Source organism: Elephantulus edwardii, unplaced genomic scaffold (assembly GCF_000299155.1).
Source record: "Elephantulus edwardii isolate Elephantulus edwardi_28Jun2011 unplaced genomic scaffold, EleEdw1.0 scaffold00016, whole genome shotgun sequence".
In the NCBI taxonomy this organism is placed as follows: Eukaryota; Metazoa; Chordata; class Mammalia; order Macroscelidea; family Macroscelididae; genus Elephantulus; species Elephantulus edwardii.
This window is the reverse complement of record NW_006399766.1, coordinates 28,716,079-28,733,349: the sequence shown is the minus strand read 5'-3', so window position 1 is coordinate 28,733,349 and position 17,271 is coordinate 28,716,079. Positions and strand designations below refer to the sequence as shown.

General features: G+C 40.4%; 1 protein-coding gene across 1 annotated transcript; it reads right to left on the bottom strand.

The window, feature by feature from the left end:
• Nucleotides 1-4,744: 4,744 nt before the first annotated feature.
• On the bottom strand, nt 4,745-5,050 carry LOC102846318 (putative tripartite motif-containing protein 75-like). Its single transcript, XM_006881909.1, has one exon. The coding sequence runs from the start codon at nt 5,048-5,050 to the stop codon at nt 4,745-4,747; it is 306 nt and encodes a 101-aa protein (XP_006881971.1).
• Between the last annotated feature and the right edge of the window lie 12,221 nt (nt 5,051-17,271).

Below are 17,271 nucleotides of genomic sequence, written 5' to 3'. Positions count from 1 at the left end.
AAGTCCATTGAACTGACACATTCTTAATAAAAAGCATCCAAAGCCCAGAGCAGAACCCCTTTCTCTTTCCTGACACTGCACCACTAGTATCTAACAGGGTATTATGGCACAGGCTGACAGAACTTGAATCATTAAAAGCACAAATTTGAGTTTTCTTGGCTAATTGGTCATGGGAGGGAGCCTATTAGAGAGGGAATTAAGACCTTTAACAGAGGAAAGTTAAACCTAAAATACTGAGAAATATTTCTGATCTGCACATAAAGAAAACCTAACCAAATCAGAATATGTAAAAGACTAGCTTAAATTGATATGATAAAAATGCTTTCCTTTTTTTTTAAATTTTGGTGTTCCTTCCAGACATATTTGTAGGCATGTTAAGGTGATTTTTCATGAAGGATGAAGCAAAGACAAATTTAACTCAATGCCACGCACAGAAACACAGATTTGGCCCGAAGGCATAGCAGTCTCCTTCACTATCAGGTGTTACTAATCCTCAACGTCCAACATGTCAGTGAATTTCTAGGCTCTTTGTTACTGGCGCAAGTTGGACAGGACTGGCCTTGCAGCAATGGTTCCAATGTGCTCTCTGAAACCCAGCATTTTGGACTAACATTTCTCTGCCTTTCTCTTCTTCCCTGCCTCATACAAGTGTATGTGCACCTGCAGGAAGTCCCCGGGTGGTATAAACGGTCAGGTGTGAGACCACCAAGGGAATAAGGCTCTCTGAGTATCAGCTTTGAAGGACCCTGGGCACTGTATTGAAGTCTGGCCACACTGAAGCATATGGCTGTGAAGCAGCCCTAGCAGCTAAGTGAATTACACTTATATTTTAGGCAGCAGAGTGGAGCACAAGCTTGGTGGCGTAGAGGGAAGAAGCTGTGCTACAATTCTAAAGGCATATGGTTCAAATGCACCAGCTGTTCCACAGAAGAAGGATGGGCAATCTCATCCCAGGCTATTTCCTGCCTCTGAAAACCCACTGGAGGGTCAGCTATAAACTGCGTCTGACTGGATGGCATACAGCAACATGAGACTTACTAGTGTCTGCCCTAGAATCCAATAGACAAAATTAAACCAGCTCTTTTTTGGCTACATAGCTTGGAGGTCCTGGGCCGGATGTTTAGCCTCCTTGAAGTCTCATGTGTAGCATACCTCTACTCGCTGCCGCGGAGTTGGAAATGACTCAGAGCTGAACCTCCAGTGGGTTTCCAGAGGCTGTAAATCAGACAAAAGGAGATTGTCCATCTTTCGCCTGTCTGATTTACAGTCTTGAGTTAGAGGGTCACCTATGAGTTATTTCAAACCACCTGCCTTTGGGTTGGCAGCACAATTCCTTACCCACTAGCCCACTAGTGTCCCATAGCATTGCTTGTGAGTAAGAACACTCTCCTATGAATTTATGACTCCAATCATGAGATGGTTGTGATGCTAAAGTCTGAGGCTGCAACTCCATTTTGAATGAAAAGTAGCTGCTGTCTCAGAAATGGAGACTGTAATTTCTGTAACTTTCCACTGTACCCTGGGGAAATGACTTGGTAAACAATTTCAGAAAACAATGTGATTTTGTTTGCTACCAGGCTTTACTTACTAAGAGGCCAGGGCTGAAAAATATTCTTAGATGCTCAAAATACACTTTAGAAGAGCCCGTGTGAAAAAATAAGGTATACAAACTTTGTAAGTAGATGAGTATAAATAAAATTTTATTTAAATAAAAAAAAATACCCTTTAGCACCTCAACGAGAATAAGGTAAACAATCCAATAGCAAAATGGACACAGTATAGGAATAGATACTTCACTAAAGAAGACTTTCAGATGGCAAACATGTGAAGAAATGTTCAAAATTCCTAGCTATCAGACAGATGCAATTAAAATAACTATCATCCCAGTAAGGATAGCAAAATTTAACAGAAAAGCAAACAACAAATGCTGGTGAGGTTGCAGAGAAACTGGAACCCTTATTCACTGTTGGTGGGAGTGTAAAATGGTGCAAACACCCTGGAAGGCCGTATGGCGCTTTCTCAAAAAGTTGGAAATAGAAATACCATTTGACTCAGCCATATCACTTCTGGGAATACACCCTGAAGAAACCAGAACAGCCATCCAAACAGATGTATGATCACCCAAGTTTACTGCAGGGTTAGTTACAAATGCAGAGATGGAAGGAAACAAAAAGCCCCTCAACAAATGAATGGATCAAAAAATTATGATATATTCACATGCTGGAATACTACGCAGCACTGAAAAACAATGACTTTGTAAAAACATGACAACATGGGGGACTCTGGAGTACTTCACGCTGAGTGAAATATTTCAGTCACAAAAGGACAAATACTGCATAGCACCACTGTTACAAAGCAGGTCTGACATGGGAGGTTGGGAGGAGAATAGGGTAAGAGTGGATAGACAATGACCACTGCATTGGAACAGATGAAAGAAATAATTACCTAGAATGAATATGTGATTAGGTATTATATGTATGACAACAGCTCAGAATAAGAGGTATATCACTGTAAAGAGGACTGGGGGGTTGGGGGGGAAAGGAAGGTAATTGTGCAACAATGAATGAATATTTTTTAAAAAAGTAAATTGGGGGAGGGGGAAGAGAGGAGAAAGGGTAAATGTGCAACAATAAGTAAATGAAAATCTAACTTCTCTGTAAATTTTTGTTAAAATCACAATTAAAATAAAATTTTAATAAAAGGCATCTTTTCAAATAATACTTAGACTGTATCTTTTAGGATATTCATATAACAATAAAACAGACAATAATATTTTTTAAAGATACATTTTAGAACTATGTGTGTCTTCCTTGGAGTCAAGCCAGCAGGGTCTCAAGACTGTTTTGAATAATTAGGAATGTAAAAAGGAAAAAAAAAAGCTAGAAATTTTAGAAGTATGTAATCTCCTCCCAATTTAATGCATCAACACCCATATTTATAACTGTTACTAAATATCAACCAATCACTGAATTGTCCTGAAGAGTTTTTCTTTCATAAATATATCAAGAATTCATTTATTGGAGAATGAAATTATAGCTCTATACATTTAAGGATCATTTTCATTTATAATTTCTGTTAACCCACACATCTATGAAACCTAAAAATCAACTAATGCTATTACATTAATACAGAAACTTTCCTCATATCATTAAAATGAGTAAAATATAAATGCTCGGCATAAACTACTGTGGCAAAAAGTAAGCTACTGACCACAGGAACTCCTTATGACCTAGCTATTCCACTACTAGGAATATATACCAAGGAGATTAGAACTGAGACACAAACAGAGGTTTGCACACCAATGTTCATGACAGCATTATTCACCATCACAAGAACATGGAAACAGCCTATCAACAAATGGATTGAAAAACTATAGCAAATTCATACGATAGAACTACACAATATTAGAGCAACGATTTTGAAAAAAATACTTCATAACTTGAGAGAGACTGGAGAGTATTATAAGTGAACTTGGTCTCCTAAGAACAAATACTGCCTAAGACCATTATTGTAAAAATAGAAGGATAACTAGTAAAACATAAATGGGGAACAAGGTGGCTTGGGGTGGGAGCAGAGGGGTGAGGATGGGCAGAGGCACAATACTAGGGTTGCACAATTTTGGTGGGGGGGGATAAAGGAAATGGGAAAGATCTGGCGGGGATAGTTCAATGGTCTATCAATTAGTCCAATGGATTAATTTTATAAAACATAATGAATGGGAAAGATTGTATGAAACACAATGTGAATGTAGAACAAAACAATGTATATGAACTTTGTAAACAAATCAATATAAAAAACATTTTTTAAAGTAAGCTACTTAACCACCCTTCTGAGAGTTTATCACTCTGACTCTGTGAAAGCACAGATTGTTAGAGATTTGGGATCCTGCTAACATAGAAATAAGGCTTGAGTATTTCAGAAAATCCATCAAAAAATGAATGGATATGTGAGCTTGTACTCAAATTGAAAAAGGAAATTTCACCCAATTCATAGTCCAGATAAATCCCTATCCCTCGAGGTTTTATTGTTAACTTGGGTGGGACTGAACCAGAGTCTTATGAAACATACATATCATTGCAAAATTGAATAGTCCAGTATCCATTCTGCCCCGTTAAGTTTAGATTATCCTTCCTGAAAAGAGATTTTGCACAAACCCCCGCCATCCATTTAGGCTTGTCCTTCACTCTGAATTCCCATTACTATGTGCCTGAATTGAAGGCTTCAGATCCCTGGATCAGGCAGAAAGTGCCAAATCTCTTCGGAGTAGGAAGACGTATTTCCTTTTCCATCACAAATGTCATAGACTTTTTGTCTTCAGATACAGGAAGGTTGGGATGTGCTGTTTTGGGATCCAGAGTCACATCTCTTTCAAAACCCTTTTTCATTTTCTTCAGAGGCTTGTACAACAGGGAAAGCAAGACTCCTTCCTCCCTTAAGTGGATGGAAGAGGAAGACGGCGTGCTCTGGCTCTCACACACATCATAGATGCTCTTGATGTCCATCAGTCATTTCATATGTCCCTCATCACACTTTTCCCTGCCACTTCCTGTTTTAGACTTTGGCATGTTGAAATAGATTTTGAACATGCCTCTTTATCTCCAGGTATTTTGTGTTGAATATGCTTTTGTTCATCAGCTGACCTGGAGACACAGGCTTGGTGTTGCCATTCTAAAAAGAGCTTCACGTGTTTGCATTCACAGCCTAATTTATGTCACACCCTTGTAATACTCTCACCCACTTGTTTTCATTTCTCCTCTTGAGTGGCACGGAAGTTTGCATAGCATCCAATTGATTCCTCAGGAAGATCAAGGGAACTCATGATCCCTTTACTGTGATGAGCGGCAATCTCTTCTAGGGACTTCAGGAGGTGAACCTGGTGGTCCTTCGTGCAGAGGTTACACAGCACCTTGTGGTCGTCCTCAGAGAAAAAGTTCAGGACCCGCTGGTGTTTCTTGCATTGAGATGTCTTTTTTGTTCTCATTTCCACGCTGCTGTGGTAGAACTTGGCTTCATACAATATATTTCTCAGCTGATTGTTGTTCTTTAACATTTTATCTTGACATGGTTATTGGCACAATGGCCAAGAGAACCTGTTTAGGCCTATCCTCCCATGACTGGCGGATCTGGAATCCAGACAGACCAGGCATTTGGCCTCTGCCACCCCCCCTGCTATTGTTGTCAGGATTTTGAGGCATTTTCCTCAGGACAGTTGGGTGGTACAAGTATTCCTCTTATGTGCTATGAGGTTACTGGTCACACCCTGCAGAACGAAGAACAGTGACTCCATTCACAAGTAGCTATGGATCCGGCCCTTTGATGTGATTCTCAGCTAAATCATTTTCTTGGTCAGAAACTAGTTTGGACCTCAAGGTGCCAACCAGTTCCTGGATTGTGCAAGTCTCTGTAGAGGGTCTCTGTGTCCTCCATGGCACTGCTAGCCTGCTCGTCGCTCCTTTCCTTGCTTCAGGATCTGTTTCCCAGATGAGCTCCATGGTCAGTGTCACAGCAGAATGTCCTAAAGTTTCTTGTGGACATTACCTACATGTCAACCAATCACTCAATTTTATTGCCTTGCCTTGTATTTTTTTTTTTTATAAACATTCTTCTCTTTGGATCAATGGGTTCAGAATCCTCTGGACCCTGTGATGTGATTCTTGATTTGCCAATTTCCTTGACCCTGCAGAAGAGTGCTTTACTTTGAATTTCAAGGACACACTGCTACTTTGGTCTAGAATGTTGATCACCCAAAGCCCTTTGTCATCCTGTGATTCCTGACTCCTAGTAACTCCCTAGGACAGAGTAGAACCCCCCCATGGAGTCTCTAAGGATGCAAATCTTTGTGGAAAAAGACTGCCACCTCTTCCTTTTTTTGGAGTGTCTGGGGTGGGGGTGGGGTGTCAAACCTCTGATCTTTTTGGTTATTGCTGTTAGGTGCCATCGAGTACAACTCACAGTGACTCTATGAACAGCTGACCTGAACTCTGCCCTATCCTGTTCCATCTTCAGAACCTCTGAAATACTCAAGCCCACTGCTAAAGTCACTGTGCCAATCTATCTCATTAGGGGGTCTTTGTCTCCTTCACTATCTTTCCAAGTGTGATGTTCCTTTCTGAGGAATAGCCTCGCCTAGCTACATGCCAAAGAATGAAAGACAAAGCTTTGCTATCCTTGCCTATGCTTTCTCAGAAACATCTGTTCTTTTGGCAGTTCATGGGATATTCAGTGTTTTCTCTAGCACCACAACTCAAAGGAATCAATTCTTCTTCTGTCATCCTTAGTCATTGGCCAGCTCTCTGATGCATAGCAGGTGACTGAGAAGACCAGGGCCTGAGTCTGGGTGCAACTTAAACTTACGTCATTGCTCTTCTGCATTTTTGGATAGTCTAACCCAGTATTTAGAACCACTGCATCACCAAGGCTTCTAGAGTTGTTTGTAGAATTAAACAATGGCAAACAGGCAACTGTCCATATAAATATCAGCTGTTGTTTTCCCTGGGTGAGGCAAACAGTCATTTCTTATCCTTTGGAACAATAGTATATATATATATATATAAGGTTGGAGGTTGGAATCTACCAAGGGGTGCTTCAGAAGAAAGTTCTGGCTATCTCCAGCTTAAAAAAGAAAATTGGCCATTGAAAACTTTGTGGAACATAGTTATACTTTGATACGTATTGGATTGCCATGAGTCAGAATCAACTCAAAGCAATTGGTATGTTTACTCTTAGTGATGATGATGATGATGGTCATCACCATCATCACATTCTAAGTATCAAACAGCCAGTACTTAACAATGCCATTCACATATTAGGGTTCAAGGAAAATGTGCTGCAACTAAGTAAATACATTTTGCCTTTCTGTAAGTTTCGAAAAATCAGTTATGATCAAGAAAAGGACAAACGGAACATCAATTGTTGAGAGTGTCATTTCTCCCAGATGCCAACAATTTGGTACTTCTAGGTAAGTAATCTCATTTACTAATGTCTGAGCACAGGGCTTGTGGGAGAAGGAGGTGCAATCTCCTCCGGAGTGATTTACTGCCTGTGAAAACCTGCTGGAGTCCGTTACCACTCCATGGTACATAAGAACAGCAACAAGCACAAGCCCGCTCACCACACCGTGCTTTCCTGGGTCAAAGAACATCCAGGTGCAGCTCGTGAACCAGATGCATTGCAGAGTGAAAGGCAGTCAACTTTGTTTTCTGTTTTTATCATCTCCCCAGGCCTCAAAAGGCCAACAGCTGTGGGAATGCCATACTTAACCTTTTCAACATAATAGCATCTTAAATATTTTAAAAAGGATGCCATATTCAAGGCATAAAAAAGACTGAAGAATAAACAGCATACAGCAATTGACCCATTTACCACAACAAGTCAATAGCATGAAAAGGTAAACGGAAGGAAAGAACGTTCTAGATGAAAAGAGACTGGAGCTCTAACAACTAAATAGCATGTATGGGCTGCATTTGGATCCAGAATTAGAAACAAAACAACAAACCCAAAAGCCCAAACAAAAATACCCCCAAACTGTGAAAAGATATTTGAGATAGAGGAAATCTTTCTTTTTTTGGCGGACTTTTTATTATTATCTTTTTTTTGTGAATAATTACAATGGCATTATTAGTACAATACCCTCACATTGTTAGACTGAAGCACGTTGAAACAAAATGATAGAGAAGTGCTTTACAATACACTTTAGAAACTAACACACACGCACACAAACACCCCCCCCCGCCCCCACTAGTGAGTCAATTGTCAATCCTGATTCGCGATATCCTCCAGGTAGTCAGGTTTCCAAGGCTGAGGATCTTTATGAGAGGGCTTGATTGCCTGACCTTTGTCCTGCAGAGAAGCTGGTGGATTGGAGCCATTCATCTTTCAGTCCATTACTTAACTTACCATGCTCAAGGAAAATAGACAAATTGGATGAAGCCAACAATTTGATACTTGTTGAATATGATAATTTGGTACTAAAATCTATACTTTTGAGTATATTAGAAAACAATATAGTAGCACATTTAATAAAATAAAGCTTACAATAAATATTTGAGTATCCAAGCTTATTCAATTCTCCAGAAGGGGAATTGATGCTTTTGAGCTTTGGTGTTGGAGAAGAGTGCTGAGGGTGTCATGGACTGCTAAGAAAACAAACAGATTCATCCTGGAGATGGTTAAACCGGGCTGTTCCTTGGAGGCAAGGATTCTGAGACAGTCTGACATACTTTAGTCATGTTGTAAGGAGAGACCGGTCCTTGGAGAAAGACATCATGCTTGGGAAGGTGGAAGGCAGGCGCAGGAGGGGAAAACCCTCTGGGAGATGGATTGATTTGGTGACTGGGGCAATCGGGATGAGTGTGTCAGAGACAGTGAGATTGGCACAGGACAGAGCAGCGTTTAGAGCTGTTGTACATAGGGTCGCTATGAGTCACAAGCAACTCGATGGCACATAACAATAACAACAACATCCAAGCTTAATTCCTTGCCCCAATGATCTCTATCCTCTACAGAAATGACTACTAGAAGGCTTTAATGTATATTATCCCCATTTTACCCTTTCTACTTTTGGTATATATTTAGGTATTCCTATGCAATATTGTTTTTTATGTTTCTAAATGTTACATAAAGAATATCAATTGTAAGTGTTCTTCTGTAATGGGGATTTTTTTTTGTTCCACATGATGTGCACATGATTCATGCATACAGCTCCAAAATAGTCTTCTAAAAATATCTTCCATATTCTTTGCTTGAACCAGCAAAAGTCTACATCAGCATCACAGTATCTTGACTATGTCCTTACTGAGAGTATGCTATGCTGTCTTTATCTGTAAGAGGTGGTAAAACTTAACTATTGTTGTTGTTGTTATGTGCCGTCGAGTCATTTGCGACTCATAGCGACCCTATGTACAACAGCCCTAAACCGTGCTCTATCCTGTGACTAAACTATAAGGTTCTATAAATGAAGAGGTCTGTGCAAATCAACCTTTCATTAAGTTAAATGTTAGTAACACTGTTTCCTCTCAAAACTCACTATTCAGAGTTTTTTATTTAAAAATCCCTGTGCACCTCAAAAACTTCTCCAGCAGGATAAAAAGGGAAGCCACAGACTGAGGAAAAAATATTTGGTAATGACATGTCTGATAAGGGACTTATATCTAGAATTTATATAATACTCAAGCACCACAACAAGATAAAGGAAAACAACCCAATTGAAAAATGGACGCAGGATATGAACAGACACTTCACCAAAGAAGACATTTAGATGGCAAACACACACATGGAAAAATGTTCAAAATCCCTAGCTCTAAGAAAGATGCAAATCAAAACAACTATGAGATATCATCTCACCTCAGTAACAATAGCAAAGTTCAACAGAGCAGCAAACAACAAATGCTGGCGAGGTTGTAGAGAAAGTGGAACCCTTATTCACTGTTGGTGGTAAAATGGTGCAACCACTATGGAAAGCAGTATGGCTCTTTCTCAAAAAATTGGAAATAGAAATATCATTTGACCCAGCAATTCCACTACTGGGAATATACCCCAAAGAGACCATAACTGCCACCCAAGCAGATATATACACAGCCCTGTTTATTGCGGCTTTGTTCACAATAGCAAAGAGTTGAAAACAGCCCAAGTGCCCATCAATGAATGAATGGATAGAGATGCTGTGGTATCTTCACATAATGGAATATTATGCTGCACTGAAAAACAAGGAACTCATGAATTATTATACAAAATGGATGACCCTGGAGGATGTTACGCTGAGTGAAATATCTCTGCCACAAAAGGACAAATACTGCAATATGCCACTGTTGCAAAGTGGGACTGACATCAGGGTTGGGGGAAAACTAAGAGGGGATAAATAATGTATGCTACATTGAAACAGATGAAGGAGAGAACTGTTTAAAAGGGATATATGATTAGGTATTTACTGTCATGACAAGAGTTCAGAATGAAAGCTACACAGTGGAGTGGACTTGGAGGGGGGTATTGTGTAACAATGAAAAATTTTTTTTTTACTTTTCAAAAGAGAAAAGTGAACTGGGGGAGGGGTGGGCAGGGAGGAAAGTGTGCAACAATGAATGAATGAACGGAAAGCCAAAGTCTCTATAAACTTTCATTAAAAAAAGAAAAAATTGTAAAATACTTTCTTTTTCAGTTTTCAGGAGACACATTTTCACTATCCTAGCAAAAAAAATAAATAAGGTATAATGAGTATACATGTACTAGTGGTGACAATTATTGGTGATGTTATTAAAGTTGACTTCCACAGATGAATGAGAAGTAGAAAGAACTGTCTCCTCTCACTCTGAACATAATAATAGCAGGAAACACATATTCACAGTGTAGAGAATTCCTTGAACTCATTGCTTGGAAAGGTGGGCGTCAGAGGAGGAGAGGAAGAACATCATGGGATGGGTAGCTGGTGAATGCTTCAGCCTGGGCTGGCACCGGCTCTGGCAAGGTTTTGATCTGTTGAATTGGAATCAATTAAATGGCATCTAACAACAACAATGATCACTTGTCTGGGATGGTCTTTGAATCTAGCTTGTTAAAAACTGTGTAGTTCTGAGAGATTCCTCTGTCCACTGTCGAGATCGTTCCGAAAGGTGGCTGATCATTCTCAGTCCCTCAGGTGTGCTCTGAAACAGCCTCAGACACACAGTAGGTGTTACAGAACAGCTTACTAATACTTCTTTTTGATTTGAAAGTGAAGCGAAACCAGTCTGCCGAACACATCAATTGTCCTCGGAAGCATTTTCTCAAGGAGAAAAGATGAGAAAGTAGGTGTCTGAGGCATCCCCACCTGAAGCATAATTGACTTCAAGGTAGTACAGCGAATGAAAGAGAAGCCCTTCATCTTTGCCTCTGCTCTGAGGCTTTCAGACAAGCCTGCACCATAAGTTGCATTTCTTTGATATACAGCAAATGTATCAAGATCTGCTTCCCACTTGCCTAACAATTAGTCATCTTAACTCTGAACAGTGGCAGAAAGGGGATTTGCCTCTGCTTTGTTCTTGCAAGAGCCTGGACCTAATTGCATTTAGATGTTTTCTTTTCTTTTTTAAACCATAAGCCAGCACAGCCCTTTGCCCTGGTTAGATTTTTGTAATGAAACAAAATTTTTTTACCTCACTGACAATAATTTGTACTTGATGTCCTCAGCCCGGTACTAATCTCTATTGTGGTCAGGAAAAGCTGGTCTGGTAAATATTGCTTTTCAGTCACACTTCCACATCAGAGGCTGATTTTTATTGTAATCAGCCTGCCATCTTAAAAAGACAGATTTTAAAGCCCACAATTCTCTCTGTTAGAAGTCCCTGTTAGACATGTTTATTACCAAAACCCAAGCCCAACTCACTGTCATCCAATCAATTCTAACTCCTGGAGATAATTCTCCAGCAGGTTTCTGAGTCTGTCAATCTTTAAGGGAGAAGACTGCTGTGGATTCAAACAGTCAACCTTTGAGTTAGCAGCTGAGCATGTACTATACGATACCACAAGGGTTGTTCTATTTGTTGTTGGTTGCCTTGACATCAGCTCTGATGCAGTCACCTTAAGTAGAACAGAACTAAGTGTCGTCTGGTCCCAGGCCATCTTCAAGATTGTTGGTACATGTGAGCCCACTCACAGCATGGACAGTTTCCCTCATTTCCACGTAGCCTCATTTACCAAAGAGGAGGACATTTTTTAGAGTTTAGTCTTTCCTGATAACATGTCCCCAGTAAGCCAGGCAAAACCTTGTTTTCCTGTTTCTAAGGAACATTCTGGTTATATGTATTCAAAGATTGATTGAGTAAGCCATAGTATGTTCAATATTCTTTTCCAACACCACAATTCAAATACATAAATGATTGTTTTTCTGTTCTTACTAGATGTACATTGTTTTTATGCTGCCAATTTTCTTTAGTAATGAAATGAACTTTGAATCTGAGGGTCTGTACATTCTGTACCATAGAAAACATTCTCTAAAAGAAATGATGACTGGCTCACTCACTCTCTTAAGAAGCCCTGTTTATTCTGACTAATTCTGTGTGGGCTCACACACAATCATACACAAAAGGGTGCTAGTTCTTTGTTGCCGGAGTTGATGCAGATCCACCCTCATGCTCAGTCTACCTGTTGCCCCTCTCTCCTCTTCCCAGACTCCTCAGTCTCACAGTACTCGTAAACGTTTTGCTTTTGCTTTCATGCAGTACTTGAGCTGATAAACTATTTGGTGGCATTTCTATGGCTTAGCACTTGGCACCGACACCCAGACTCATATTTAGTAGTCTCCTCCGGGCCTGAATTATCATCATGGTTGATAAAATGGGCTTTGACATTTTCAATCTCTTTGGTTAATGATCTGGCTTGATTAATTTTCTGGAATATCTCAAGGAGAAAAGACAACCTAATCATGACGACTGTTACCTTGTCCTTGGATAAAATGGCCAGCGTCCTTTAACAGGGTAGAGGCAGTTAATTCATCAGTGTTGCTTTCCATTTATCCTAACAAAGAGGTGAACACACCACAGCAACTCAGAAACATCACTCATTGGGCACTTTAAGGCAGTGATAACAGCCACACTAGTAAATATTCTTCTACCTCTCTGGGCATCAATACATTTGCTCACCACTCACTCACTCATAATTTACAATGTTTCAGACACTTTGCCATGTACTGGGGACTCAGTGAGCTAAAAAATCTCATGTTTTTCCTCCAAAATAGAAGGCTGTTAGTAGGCGGGTTTGGAATAAATTAATCTGCAAAAAGGGTTCCATGGTTAAAAACCCACTGTGGTCAAGTCAGAGCCTACTCACAGCTACACTGAGCTTCTGAGGCTGTAAATCTCACAGGGAGAGATTTCCAACCCTTTCTCCCATAGAACCACTGATGGTTTCGAACTGCTAGAAAGGTGTGGTCTTTTGGCTCGTAGTGGTGCAACTCTCTATGGACTGTGGTGTCAGATCTCCTCATGGTTAAATTGTTGTTGTGTTGTTGTTGATTGCCTTCAAGTTGAGCATGACTCATATAGACTCTATGAACAAAAGGCCTGAAGCCCCACTACAACTATCAACATTTATCAACGTTCATGGGGTTTCCTGAATCATGTTATTTAGGAAGTGGATGGCACTCCTGCTGGAAAAAAGTGCAGATTACACTGAGTTGGTTTATTTTCTAAAGATTGTATCAAACTTTTCATGTATTTGTCTTTTAAGTCTTACTGTGGGTGCCTAAGGGAGATCAGAACAGGGACAACAACAAAAGAGTTCCCACTCCTACCTGAGTAGCGAGCGCATGCTTACTTGGTACCTCACTCAGTGAATGCTCCTCAGGAAAACACTCGGGGCGATGCAAGCACAGTGTGCATGATAAGTATTATCATGGTTATGTTGGTGCCAAACAGACTGTTGCTCCCTTTAAACTGGAACATGCTTTGCATCTTGAAATCTATTCTGTCTGATGCAAACAGGGCCATCCCAGCCTTCTAATAGGAACTGTTAGTATGCCATGTGCCTTTATATCCCTTTCTTTCCAACCTCCCCATATCTTTATATTTAAAGTGTGTGTCTTGTAGATAGCTTATAGTTGGGCCCTGTTGTTTTATTCACTCCCATAATATTTATAGTTATCATGTAAGTGTTAAATCCATTAAAATGAGTGTTGTTCTGGATGTTATAGGGAACTCTGTTGGCTTAGTGATAGGGAATTGAGCTACCAGTGCAAAGCTATGTGGTTGGAATCCTCTGCCTGCTCTGGAGGAGAAAGAGGGCTAGGTTTCTGCGTAATTAACTGCCTCTGAAAACATGCTGGAGGATCAACTATGGATCAGTTCCAACTCAATGGTGCACACCAACAATAAAATGCATGTTACTGTCTTGGGTCCCTCTTCTGTCTTTTTCTAACACAAATAAAATGTCGATATTTCAGATGATGTGTCAAGATATTTCTCTCAAAAAATTCCCGAGATGCCCTTATTACTTAGAAATGACATAGGATACTTGCACGCATTCAAAAAGTACACTGAGCCATTGATGTGTCTCGATTGCTTCTAGTGGGATCTAGACTTTCTTTAAAATTATCGTTAAGGTTGATTTAGAAGGAAAAGGTCATAAATTATGTTCCAATCATAGAGCACTCTGCTGGGTTAGTGGTAAGGAGTTGCACCAGTCAATCTAAAGGCACATGGTTCAAATCTACCAGCTGCTCTGTGAGAGAAAGGTGGGCAATCTCCTGTGTGTTATTGACTGCCTCTGAAAACCTGCTGGAGCATCACCTATAGGTAGGTTCTGACTCGATGGTACACAAGAGCAATCATACAATTAATGGACATCAAGGCCAAATGAGAATAATCCACAAAGGCAATATGCTACCTTCTACCTTAGTGAGTGGCAGCGAGGGTCGTAAAAATGTGTAGTGAATGAATGAGAGTCTAACTTTTCTGTAAACTTTCAGTAAAATCCCCATTTAAAAGAAAATTTTGTAAGCACAAAGAAGAGCGAGGAAAGTCAAAGACACACAGAAAGAATTAGTCCAAAGGACTATGAAAATCAGCTTTCACTCCCCTAAAACCAGCAATCTAGATGGTTCTCAGCAACCACTGCTGACTACCACGGCCTTGAGTAATCTCTTGAGCCTGAAAACGATCTCATTCCAGTGGCTCAACTATCAGCCAAACAATAGACATGCTGATAAGGAAAGCAGTGTCAGCAAGGAGGCATTCATGTGCCGAGATAGGAACACTTATACACTGTTGGTGGGATTGTAAAATGGTACAATCACTCTGGAAGGCAGTTTGGTGCTTCCTCAGACAACTGAACATAGACATTCTTTATGACCACGCTATTCAGCTGCTTGGAATATACCCCAAGAAAATGAGAACTGAGGTACAAATGGAGACTTGTACATCAATGTTCATAGCAGTGCTATTCACCATCGCAGGAACATGGAAACAGCCCAGATGTCGAACCCCAATCAAATGGATTAAGAAATTATGGTACATTCACATGATGGAATACTACGCAGCATGCAGGAACAATGATTTTACAAATCACTACCTAACTTGGGTAGGACTGGAGAGCATTATGCGGAGTGAACTCAGTCCCATAAGGACAAATACTGTATAAGACCATTATTGTAGAAACGGCTAACTAGTAAAATGTGTATGAGGTTCTAAGGGGGGAAAGGGGAGCAGAGGGGTGAGGATAGTTGGGGGAGAGGGTAATGATAGGGTCACACAATTTGATGGGTAGAGGGAGGGGTTGTTGTTGTTGTTGTTGGGTGCCATTGAGTCGTAGATGACTCATAGTGACCCTATGAACGAACAGCCTGAGCACTGTTCATACATAGAGTTTCCGGAGGCATGCCATTTCGGAAGTGGATGCTGCTCCTGCATCCAGGCTTGTTTTAGTTGGGAAGCTCCAGCCAACACTGTCCATCGTGGGTACCCATCACCACGATTGACACATCACTGTCACAGTCTTTAGCATCACAGCAACCATGAATTACCTCTGTACAGCAACGCACAGACCAGTGCTATACCACCTAGAAGAATATTTGACAGGAAAACAATTTGAACCTGGGCGAGGGCTGCAGGCCCGAGGGTACTTTGGGCTTAAGACCGTCTCCTGTCTCAAACCCTGGCCCAGCCTGTCTTGCCTCGCTCCTGGGGACAGAGCAAACCTGCACATCAAACACATGCCAGGAAAAGCACTCGACTCCAAAAGCTTGCCACGATTCCTGTGCTCACGCCACCATGCTCCTTCTGGCAAGGAGAACTTCCTGAGACCCTGGGAGGAGCCAACCAGGAACAACATGGCCGTGTCCTCTCCCAGCTGCCTTTGGGCTTAAGGCCGCCTAGAGGGAGGGGGTAGGTAAAGGAAATGAGAAAGATCTGGTGTGGAAAACAATGTATGTGAATTTTGTAAGTAAACAAGAAGAAAAGAATAAAATAACATAACATAAAATGAAAGAAAATAAATTAAATTAAATAACAACAAAATAAAACAAAAAAAAACCCAAATTGATATGACAAGATCAAAAGGACTGCATTTGTGGAGTGAGACAATCAGACGGAGGGCAAGATGGGAGCAAATAAAAGGATGAGTACAACGTGGGGACTGTATGAACGAATTAATGGAAAACCAGGTGCTGTATAAACTTTCACTCAAGGCATAGTAAAAAAGAAATAAACCAGAAAATGATCTTCCAAAAGAGCAGCTTGGCTTAAACAATGCTACCAGTATATGTTTCCACCTCTTAGAACATTGTATTTGTCTGCAAATGAGACTTATCTCCACTAGATTCAACACATTATGATTCTCAAGGATGCCACGGTACTGAGGAGACTACATAATAGCGGCTCAAGTGTTTCTTCTCGCCCTGAGGAAAGGACCAATGTCTTTCTATGTGTATTACTACTGTCTTGCACTAAACAAAGAACCAAACAAAACCAGCTCCCACCCAGGTAATTCTGACTCAGTGACTAGTGGACAGAGTGGTGGTGGTGTTGAGTCCAGTGGAGTTGGAACTGACTCATAGCTGATCCTCTGGCAGGTTTTCAGAGGCCATAAAGAGAGTGAGAGGAGAATGCTCATTTATCTCAGCTATGGATTTGAATGGTGTACATGGCTGATCAACTTCTGACCACTAAGCCACCACAGCTACCATAGAAGACAGAAGAGTACCGCCCAATAGACTTTCCAAGCTGTAACAATGCTAGAAAGTAGTAAATACTTTTAATTTCTTTTTCTGGTACTATTGGTTCTTGATCATATACTACTTACTGAAAAGATCCATGTGAACAAATTCTGTTTTGTAGAGTGACTGTGTATTCCTCCTATTTTTCTTTTGATGCTTCCAGCATCACTCAATATTATGTGTATGGAATCTTCCAGTATTACAACTTGAGGCTTGAATTTGTTCTTCAGTGGTATCACCTTAAGAAATGCTGAGCATATTCTTCCTTTTGGTTTTCTAACTTCACACATTTGTGTATTTCATTATTATACTTTATTTTGTCAAGCTGCCCTTTGAAATATGTTGTTTGACTCCCTATTCCAGCATGTCTTTCCTTTATCTGGTTCCTTTATGTGCAAGTTGATTTGTGTCACTGTTAGAAGCTCTCCTTGGAATATTACTGCTTTTCTATTTTTGACTCATGTACTTTTAACTTGTTAGTTAAATTTGTGTCTTCTGGGCTGCAACACTTCCATGATGCATCTTCAAGGATATGAACATACAGCTAAGCACAATTGATAACAGTGCATCTAAATTCCAAAATCAATCTCCAC

Excerpts from the sequence above, each read along its gene's own strand:
- LOC102846318 (XM_006881909.1), bottom strand. The coding sequence starts at position 5,050 with ATGTTAAAGAACAACAATCAGCTGAGAAATATATTGTATGAAGCCAAG.